The sequence below is a fragment of the Achroia grisella genome, unplaced genomic scaffold, assembly GCF_030625045.1.
Source record: "Achroia grisella isolate CSIRO2021 unplaced genomic scaffold, CSIRO_AGI_Agris_v1 utg918, whole genome shotgun sequence".
Taxonomy (NCBI): domain Eukaryota; kingdom Metazoa; phylum Arthropoda; class Insecta; order Lepidoptera; family Pyralidae; genus Achroia; species Achroia grisella.
The window spans coordinates 1,838,123-1,849,963 of NW_026713067.1; the positions used below are offsets into that span (position 1 = coordinate 1,838,123).

An 11,841-nucleotide genomic window follows, 5' to 3' on the forward strand; every position below is an offset into this window, starting at 1 on the left:
CAATAGAAGAAATAAAGTTGAGGGGAAGACCAAGGCTTAACTACATCAAGCAAATTAAAGACAAACTTGGAGTCGTGTCGTATCAACATTTAAAAAGCATAATAATTGTCATGAAAAGGGGACTAAAGCTCCACCGACAAGAGTGCAGTAAATTATGAAATTATGAAAGAAGCTCTTAAATTATGAATGAATGAATAAATAGCTATTTTACTTATTCATGTAGGTCTTTTGCAGATTTATCATATGCTAAATCAATAATTGATTGAAGTCAATTTCACTGCCTATCTCACCTTTAAATCGAAACACAACTTATAAAGCAAGCAGCATGGCAGCTGAAATGGGCGAGACAGAAGTATTTTACAGTACTACCTAATACCTTGGTAAGGGGGAGAAAGCAATTCACCATGTTAGGTTGACCTCTACGCAGTTCCTCCTGGAAACCATCGCGATAAATTGCTGGTGAATTTATCACGATGGGCTAATTGACCTGACTTCCTATTTATCTTATCGTCCTACACTGGTGCTCAGCCAGAGTAAACCGTCGCCTGGAAATTCCATTGTGTGATCTATATTGTTCTATTGTGCTCTCAGAGCTCGCTACCCGTCAGTGACAAGAATTGAAGGATTTTCTTAGGAGCTATGGTTTTTATCTCCTCAGGGTATAGGGTATACTTTCCAAAGGTAATATTTCGCTTATGCATGAGTAGGCTACAATCACATAGGATGTATGGTGGCGTTTCCTCTTCAGCTTGGCAGAATCTGCATATTGTTGTTGTGCACAGCCCTAGACATATGTTTGTTCAATTTGCACTTGCTTGCTTGCTTTACAAGCTGTGTACTGTCAAAACACAGCTTGTTAAGCAAGCTGTTTTGCAGCTGAAATAAATGAGAACGTAGATACTTTTTTTCTACCACAGTACTACCTAATGGTGCCTTGGTGTGGTATTGTTATTAATGTATTATGGGAGTTACTGAATCTATACATCTATACATATAAATAAAATTGGTGTGTCTGTTTGTAATATTGAAATAACCGTTCTTTACTACATGCATATGAATATAAATACGGTACATGCCATAAAATAACATTTTCTACAATTTTTGTCTATCTGTCTGTCTGTCTGTTTGGTCCGGCTAATCTCTGAAATGGCTGGATAGATTTTGACGGGACATTTTTTGGCACGTATCTGATGTAATAATAAGTAATTTAGACTAATTTATTTAAAAAAAATTCCACACGGACGAAGTCGCGGGTACAGCTAGTCATATATGTGTTTATAGTCATTCTTTATGATTGTATGTAAACTGATAGCCATTAATCAATTCAGCGCGTATATCAAAGTTGCGTAGGTTTGGTTTAGCATAATGTTGCTCAGTCGGCGACCCGGTTAACTTTCAACCCAGCTATGCCAAGGTTCGTCCGATGCCCCTGTCTGTTTGTCTATTACGTTATAATGACTATAATATTAGTTCAACGAAAGTAGCTAGCCAAGCGTAGCTATTTATCTTAATTTGAATTGTTTGCCGATGCTTATTGTTGGCGTATTGGCTCAACCAATAGTCATGAATTTTTAATATGTGTACAGGTAAAATTTGGGATTGAAGAAATCGGCTATATATAATATTGATGGTCAATTAATGTAGGAAATCTCTTTTGGAAATAGGCTAAAAAAGTGTTCAGTTATAAATATAATATCTACAATTTATTTTAGCTATTAAACTTCTGTATACATTTCTGTAGGCTTCATACCACTTTGTATAGTTTTTTTTTAATTGACGAAGTTTATTTATGGGTTGTTTGTAAGAGCTTTGTTTATAGCGATAAAACCGGTTATTGTAATGAAATATATAATATAATCTTTCCACTATATTGGTTGTCTGTGCCATTTGCTACTTTATAATTGACACCTTTTTTGCTTAAAAATGTAAAGTTTTACAAAAAATATTTAATAGAGCAAAAGGCAAGTTTTTTATTCTTTTTGACTGATATTTAATTTCTATTTAGTGACAGATCAATGTGATTATATAAATATGTTTAAATTTAATAATAAACTGTAAACAGTTTTTTTTTCAAATATTGTAATGCTGGCCACAGCTGGCCTTTGCAGCTTTATCGAACCATAGGAGGCGAGTGCAGATGGCACTCCAAATCCACGGGACTTATGGAGCGACTGTAGGCCATAAGTCCTGCCGTCCTGCCTAACGTATACCTACGACTTAGTCTAAAAAAAAACATAGTCTGAATTAATAAACATAGTATTAATTTATTTACTCTGGCCATTGTCACATCGTTACTGTTGCCTGACCAGAGGTCACCTGACCACCAAGGTTGCGATATCTATTGTTCAAATCTTGAATAGCTAATGAGATTAGTTAATCTACACTACAGTAAGGTTTATATTAAATTGTCAAGTGAATGATTATCCTAAAATGATGGCGAGAACGAAATAGGAATGAGCAAGTTGTATTAATCAAAATCATCATTGAATTTTTTTATAAATTATGGGCTAATTTTTCATGGATGATGATGGAACAATTCTGCCTATTCTAACGGTCGTTATAAATTAATGAGACATCATTAGAAGATCATAAGATGATAGCTAATCGCAGCGGTTTCACTAAGAATTTGGTTTCTAGTAGGCTTCGCGTAGAGTTTACGTATTTATATTTTATTTATTACTTTTCCCTCCAGTCGTTACTTCGATATTCTGGGTATGAAAAGACGTGGTGATATATTGTATTATTATTAAATGCTACGAGATTAATGTAATATTATTTTTATGGAAGTAAATACTATTATTGTTACAGAGGTGACGCAGCTAGAAGACCCGAGGTTAGAATGGCTCAGCATCCAGGAGGCGATGCTGAGGGATTACCTCCATACAGCACAAGAAGCATTGGAGGTATGTTTACCATATTGTACTTAAGTATTAAGGATCTAGCTGTTTATTGCGATTTTGTTTACACAAATTCAATCTGTATATAAAAACAACCTGTATGTTATTTACATTTCAACTTTTTAACACCCTGTTTACATTATGTTTTAACAGATCAATGAATCCTTTAGGACTAGTCACTTTAAAGGATTAATATGTAATTAAATAATTACATACATATTATTGTAACGTATGTATTTTATATTCATATTATTATAACGAATATTATTTTGATTATATATGTATGAATATGCAATGTTTATTATCTTTATATATATATTTTTATTGTTGATGGATTTGACATACACCCTAAATATAATTCATCATTTGATTCTGAAATCACAAGTGGTTTCAGTCATCTTCTGATTGCCATCCAATTGTACAGGTAATTAACTAACAAGGTAATGGGAACTAGTTACCATTGCTAATAATATGCTAAAATTATGTATATCACATTGATCTCCAGGTCCTCCCTGGAAGTCATAGTGGTTTATTTCTGGCGAAATTGTCACGATGGAATAACTTATCTCACTTCTTGGTCAACCTATCATCCTCCACTGCAGCGCCGCAAGCCTATACCGTTAACATAGGTCGGTGAACAATTCCATCATCATCCCCTAAAAAGATCGAATTGTGTAGTCAATAGTAATCATATTAAATTCCTGTAATAATACAACGTAATTCATGTATTAATAATACGCCCATAAGGCGTTAAATTGTTTGGCAATATTATTATAAATAATATAATTTACAAAATATACAAAGATAAAGTATTATTATAACTTGTCACATTTATGAAATCATTGCAGTATCATTTATATCTTGTATATGTCACTAATGAAAATATTTATGAATTTCAAAGTGATCTATCATTTTCATTTCAGTGATAAGTGTCTGTGAAAATAATCATTAATGCGAATTTGTACGTATTATGAAATCTAACTCATTCTGGATATTATAATTACATATATTTAATATAAATATGATTAATAATATTAATATAATAATATTCAAACAGACCACAGTAAATGCCTAATTATTCTATTACGATCAATGTTCATTCAATTGTGTTAATTTCAACCAAAGGGTGTGCCACAGCTATTTTTCCGTATTGACACATGACAATAAATTAGATACATTATTCATATTAATATAGTTTTAGTAGTAGGTACATACACAAGCTCACTACATCAGCTTCATTTGATCGATAAACAAGTCAACAATAAATTAACTTCCAACATTCCAGTAGCTTTATCTACTGTATTTCGTACAGTTTCAAAACCACTTAATCTTATCGAACGATCATCGAATTAAAAGCAACTCGGTGTATTGTACAGAAACAGCGCTATGACTGGCAGCATTTCTTTATTCGTGCACGTTTTAACAAATCGATGGATACTCGAAATTGGACGATAGCATCTCGCTACCGCAGTAATGGACATAGAATCAAAATTAACGATGATTTAGCTCAAAATATAAACGAAAAAGGTTGCCACGTCAATATTAATAGATTACAAAATGGAGAAAGAAACGAATTAAATTGATCACAATCAGTAGATACAGACGCGTTTTTGAATGGCGTTGTTAAATTTAATCTTGATGAGGACAGCGTGAAGAAAATAATATAACAAACGCATTAAGGTACAAAACTCCTCCCCTTTCCGCGTTGACTCGATCACATCGAGCAGGAAATCATGAAGATTAGGTTTACGAGGTTGTTAAAACGAAAGGCTTTAATTATTTTAAGCGCGATAGGCGTGTTGTAGAAACTATCAGATATCCGTTTTGGGGATACATCAAGAAACTAGTAGATGGTATATTTGGGTATAGCAGTATTGCCGAGCGGAGATTTGAATATTTGATTAAAGAAATAGCGGTAAGTACGAAAATTGAAGAAAACACTATATACAATCATTATAGTATTGAAAATCGTAAGTTTCAACACTATGATGATGAATAAAATCATGAGATAATTTAACGATAACAATATTTAAAGATGCATACAGCTCAATCAGATGATTTAACGGCTTATTTAATAAATCTATTTTTTAATCTAATTAGAATAGCAAACGGCTCATCTAATGGTTAGTGTTGATAGCAAATATATGCACATGTAATACCCATAATACTATTAATACGTTGCCATTTCGGAGACCTAAGATGTCAAGCCACGTATCCTGTGATTTTACTGCGTTATCAATGTTGATATATGCCATTCAACTGAGATACATTTTACAAAGCAAACTCCTTGGCGGCTAAAATATGTGAGACTTAGGTACTCAGGCGGACTATTTTTTCCAAGGTGTACCGCGGTCTGCTTTAAATTATTAATTTCTCACACATGCAATCCAACTTGTAAGGGCCGATAATTAAAAAGAGATAGTATCAAATCATTTAGCTATAATTAATATAGTAGATGGTACATTAAGTGCGTGATCCATGCTCCTCCAGATAACAATGGAATGCGATGATGCTGATAGCGTGAGATAAGAGATAAGTGCCAAGTGGCGACTTATATTGTTTCGAATTGAACATGCGATGGGAAATGGTCTTTGACTCAACGATGCTGATGGATTCATCTAATTTGTTCCGAGCTATCCGGTTAGATAACATCTTATATTTTACAATTTCTCTGTTAGAAATTACTGAACTTTGATTGTATCTTAGAAAGTTGGTGACCTTATCAAAAAAGATAAATGCTAACTAAATGTTAAACTATTAAAAATAAACTGCATGCCTTTTGGCTTTTGTATTGTAGGTATATAGTTCTAAAACATTAAAACCTTATATATATATATATATATATATATTAAATAACAAATATTGTTCTAATTACACAATATTTTAATGTTCCTGAAATACCAAACAAGATTTTGAAGACGGTAAATAGCAATCGTCGTCTATATATGTAAACGGACGAATAATATAAAAGATACATGATAATGTGAAAAAAAATCGCTCACTGATAAGCTACTTTACCAATAAATAACATAATCTATATTGCATGATAGCAACAAAAAGACAAAACTGATCCTGTGACCCAACATAGATATTCAAAAGTAATGGATCAAATCCATTCAGGGTATGGATCCATATCAGTGTACGGTCGGTTGATTTTACGACGTAATAAAAAACGACAAGTGTATGTTATTTATGCATTCGTATCATTCTCATATTTTATCTGACTGTGGAATGCGCCATGATTACTCAAGATGGAGGAGTAAATGTCATCGGAGATAACCTTCGTAGTTCTCAATTGACGTCAATTGATTGATAACGCGGTTGTAAACAAAAAGATACAATATATTGATCAATTAAATGTACGGCTACCGCTGACCCGCTGAACTTTATTTGCGAATTTTATTTATTTTTTGCTATTGGTAATCTTCTGTACCTATATGCAACTCTGTTCTGGCAATCTAAACAATTTTGCAGCATTTTCCCTCTTTATATGCAACTGACAGCATATTTCTCGTAATCATATTTTGTCACTTTTTAAATAATGTTTTAAATGAAGCTACCGAATAATTAAAATTAATAATAAGTAATGTAACGTTTGTTTTTTATTAATTTTAATTATTTTAAAAAGATATGTATGTAATTTCAGCTGCAAATAACTAAACGAACGAAACTATTTTTGGAAACATAATAAAATAATTAAAATATAATAATTTATTTATCATCGTAAATTCATTTTTGCAATTCCAGTACAGATTATTTGTCAATTCTTATTTATTTATTTGGACAAGAGTATATTTATTTACAGGTGAATTTATTTATAGGTTAGATATAGTGATTTTACATTACACTACTTTACATTATAGCTACTAAAGTAGATAATAAATATTAATTGAATATATATAGTTTTTTGTATAATATATAGTACAAAAAATATTCAGATAAAGAATCTGAATATTTTTAAAACCTTCCGATATTTCGAGTGTTATTCGATTTTTCTTCTGGTTTTAAAATGCTTTCAAGAACTAAACACTCTATTCCATGATTCACACAAAACTCGCCAACCTTTTATATTTAGAAATTCCGATTACAGATACCGATTGGCGAATACTATTTTATTATACTTTTTCCTCAAAATTTGCAAAAAGTTACAGCATGTTCATATTCTTTATATACTTCACTTTGCACGCAACATCCATAACTGTTTGTTATATACAAAATAAGCAATTACACAGACATTTGTATCGTTTATTGACTGGTTACCTATACAACAATGAAGAGCCTATAAAACTGTTTTTAACTAACTTCATAACGAGGAGGTAATTGTGAATATATGCTTGTGTGACAAGCGTTCACAAAAAATACAGTTAATTATATAGTATATATACATGTTGTACAATATTAACCTGAACAGATTTTGATGACCCATTGGATTTTACGATGGTTTTAAATTAAACTTTGTTTTAGGTTACTTAGGTTCGTATTACTTTGGATTGCATTAGGATTTTTGTGAAACAAGTATATAAGTATAATATATACTTGTTTCACGAAAATATGAATGCAATAAATAAACAAGTATATAAATATAGTATATATATGTAGTTTTGAGATAGACTTCTGTGATAGGTACACTTACACCCGTGCAAATCCGAGCTGGTTGGTTAGTACAAAACGTAATACCAATCGCATGTACATATATCTATGTACTGCGTTAACTCCAAAATGCAAAACTAAACATAAAGTTTAAAGGGTTATAGTCCATTTTACAACATGTATACAATTAACTACAAATGTCATTTTTTCAAACTAGACTTTAAATTTAATATTTTATAGTCCATATTTCAAAATTAGTAATAAGTGAGTTAATGCAATATTGTGTTAAGTGTGCGACTTAATAATTATATTGTAGAATTTGATACTGCGACGTCATAAATTGTGTACAGTCATGTACTACAATCTTTTTCCTTCAATTATTGCATTATTGCATATTAAAGACGAGCCGTATGCTTGATTGCCACCATAGTAGTATAAAAAATATATATATTTTAATAAAATTTTGATATTTATACTTAACAATGTTTTCTACTCTTTATTACTTTTACAGTTTTGTTAAAACTATCTGCTATATTTTTATGACAGCATAAAAATATGTTTTTTTAATGTTAACGTAATCCTTGCTAATATTATAAATGCTAAAGAATCTCTGTCTGTCTATCTCGCTTTCATACCAAAACTACTGAACCGATTTAAATGAAATTTGGTACACAGATAGTCTAAACCCTGAGAAATATAATAATAAAAGAAATAGGCTATATAGGTTGTAAGGGGGTTGAAAGGAGAGATGAACGGTTGTATGGAAGTATCGTCATTTAAAAGCTATCTAGCTTTAAAATGAAGAATCTTATTTTTAGGCTGTTGATTAAATTTAAATAGATATGACATTCAAAGTTTGTGAAAATATTACCCTTAAGGGGGTAAAATAAAATAGGGGTTGAAAGTTTGTGGATAAAAGCGTCATTTTTGAAGCTAGACAGATGTAACTTTTTATTGTTGGGTGAGATTAGACAGTGAAATTAAAGGATTCACAACATCTATGTCCTCAGGAATGGCACCGCCCGTGTGGTATCAAATGATAACGTGATGTCGATGGTGCTGTTCAAGTATACAGGCGACGGTTACCACTTACCATCAAGTGGACCGTCGGTTTGTTTGCCATACCAATTACATAGAAAAATGTGTGTTCAGAATCCGTAGGTGTCTTGCGTCGTTTAGGCCGGAAAACTTGGCATACCAACGCTATTATATTCCACTTTGTTGGTTTACGGTTATTGGTGTATAACTATCGGGTGAATCATACCTCAAACATTGCTTCAAAATAAACAGGGACAGCTTCAATTGATGTTTAGTGTCGTTTTAGCTTAACGGTGTAAACTTGGAATTACGTACGCCTATATTTAGCTTCAATCTTTTGTAGGTTGAAACAATTAAACAAAAAATATGGTACCTAAGTATGTTATAGTTTACCACTAACATACTAATATACATTGAAATGTGTACCATATTTATATTTTATTTGTATATATCAAATCCTCTTATTAATACAAACTAAACTTACAAGTAATTTTAACTATGAGAATCTTACGTCACTCTTTGTTTAAATGAAATAAAATGAACTAAAAGTTAAGTAACAGACTTATTGAAAAAAGTTAACTAAAATTAATTGAACATTTAACCTTAAGATTAAATATATAATAATAATGTATTTATTTCAGAAAACAATAGTTCATTTAGTAACCTATGTTATAAATAAATTTGAGGAAACCACACAATCTCTTGCCTATATATCCAATCCAGTATTAAAAAGTTGTATATTTCAATGTAAAACTAAAATATCTATTTCCATGAATACGATAATTACATGATCAAATAATATTAACATACTGATATTATTTGTATATAGAAAGATAAAAATGAGCAATTATTATCTCGTTCAAACATATGAAGTCGCGTATAAAAACTAACTATAAATTGTCCCTCAGTTATAGATTTTAATTGTCTACACGATTTATAGTTTAGGAATTCGATCGGATATTGCGTGGCAATGTGAGTCAATCAGTCGATACCGCTCTAATTCTTCATTACGAGTGTTCCGCGAATAGACTCCCAGTCTGCGTTTGCAATTTGTAAATACAGGCAGTTATTTTTTATTATAATAAAAAATATTATTATGAAGTATTATTTTATAATAATCTTTAAAGGCAATGTTAACTTATAGAAGTACTTTTATATATAGGATTCTTTGTGATGTAATTGTAATAGCAAAAGCAATGAGGGTTTCTTTTAATTATTCTTTTGTTTTTTAGATGACTTCCATTGTTATAAACTGAATTGAATTTCCAATAATATTATTGTTTAAATGCCAAGATACGAATAAATACATAGTATCAACGTTTTTAAACTTTGATATAATAAAAAAGTCACATATACATTATCGTATTTTATCATAATAGATACAACAAACAATTTTCAGTGCACAGTCTTTTAACTTAGAAGTATTTGCTTTAAACCTCTGTACTAACATATCTTCTTTTACGTCATTTCATAATATTACTGATACGCTATTATAATAATAATTCACCTACAAACAAATATTCTATGATCGATGCTTCACTCGCTTATGTGCTTTTTATTATAGTTACGTTTATCGTCATAAAATAACGTTTTAAGTTAAATATTTTTTTAATAGTAAAATAAATATTCTAAAGCCCTCTTAAAGTAGACGAAAGAAAATTGTATCTCCTTATTTAACTTGTCAGATGAGTTGTTGATTCGGTTTTATTTATGAATGGTTACTACGCATTTAATGTTACTGCTCATTCATTTATACACACCTGCAGTGTTGCCAACCAACCAACCAAGGCGTATAGTTAGATCTCTTAAAACATAAAAATTATCACCCTCAATTTTGTAACCACTAAATCCTATTATCTGAATTACAAATTTACATACAAAAATTGCAAAAGAAGCTTTAGAATATTATATCAAACTAGCTTTTGCCCGCGACTTCGCAAGCGTTAATTTATCCTCTTAGGGGTGAAATTTATCAAAATCCTTTCTTAGGGGATACCTACGTCATAGTAGCTTTATACATGCAAAGTCTCAGCCCGATCGGTTTAAAATTGACAAAGTTTCATACAAAATTTCATCCTCTATTTTATCCCTTTGGGGGTAGAATTAATCAAAATCCTTACTTAACGGATGCCTACGTCATAACATCTACCTGCATGCCAAATTTCAGCCCGATCCGTCCAGTGGTTTGGGCTGTGCGTTGATAGATCACTACGTCAGTCACCTTTGAGTTATATATATTTAGATTAGTTCAGTTAAATATATAATTTTATATATACATAGTTTATAATATGAAAACTAATTTTCAATAAAAAATTTAAATAATTACTACACTTTTCATATCAGTATACACTGTAGATATTATTACTTATCTAGTAAAATATGTTGAATTTGTAATAATTTTTATGTTTGTTTTCAAAGTTCACGAAAAACCTATTAGAAATCATGCTAACTTATCCATCAAAGGGAGATCAAATTCCCCAGTTTTAGTAACAAAACTATTCAGATGACAACACTGCATTCCTGAGAAATCGTATAAGTTTTCTAACCTGCCGAGTCCTTCTACAATAGGAAAATTATGCGGAGATGCCAATGAAGCATCATTATATGCAAACCTTCGATCAATACCTTGGATAAAATATATATTCTATTGCATCCAATATTTGCATGTACAGTGTAATTGAATTCTGATACGATAGCCACTTAATATGCTGGGTACAGTCATCTTCGTGATATTGCTACCTGATATGGTAACTGTTGTATAATCTTAATAATATTATAAACGCGAAAGTTTGTGAGTATGAATGTTTGTTACTCTTTCATGCAAAAACTACTGAACGGATTTTAATGAAACTTTACAGTAATATAGCTAATACATCACACATGGTAAACTTTTTAGCTTGAAACTATAGGTACGATAACATCATCCAGTTTGATATTAAAGTCATCGGCTTTGCAAGCTGTATTTCTATTGAAGAGTGAAAAAAACAGTGCAATTATAAGATATGGAGAAATGTTAGTCCTCCGGAATTACAACGCCTGATTGGTATTCCGGGCGTTATGATAACGTGATGTCCGTAGTGTGTTGTTCATGTTTATAGGCTATTGTAACTATTACCACTTTTCATTAAGTACTCCGTCGTTTGCTATTCCAATTATTAAAAAAAAATAACGATTAGGCGTTTTTTTACCAGTAAATTACCGTCGTGGTTTTCTGCTTATCTTATCTTCCTCCACTGGTGCCCCACGATACCGTTACCGCAGACGGTGGCACCATTCGTAATCACCTGTTAAAAATAAAAATAGTATATTTTAGTTT

General features: G+C 31.1%; 1 protein-coding gene across 1 annotated transcript in view; it reads left to right on the forward strand.

Annotated features, from left to right (window-relative positions):
* The window catches only part of LOC131853930 (protein WWC2-like), a 40,207-nt gene extending 37,280 nt beyond the window's left edge, over positions 1-2,927 (forward strand). Inside the window, exon 3 of the mRNA XM_059205019.1 lies at positions 2,809-2,927. Within this exon, the coding sequence (XP_059061002.1) occupies positions 2,809-2,927 (119 nt within the window). The remainder of the gene's footprint in view (positions 1-2,808) is intronic.
* Positions 2,928-11,841: the final 8,914 nt, after the last annotated feature.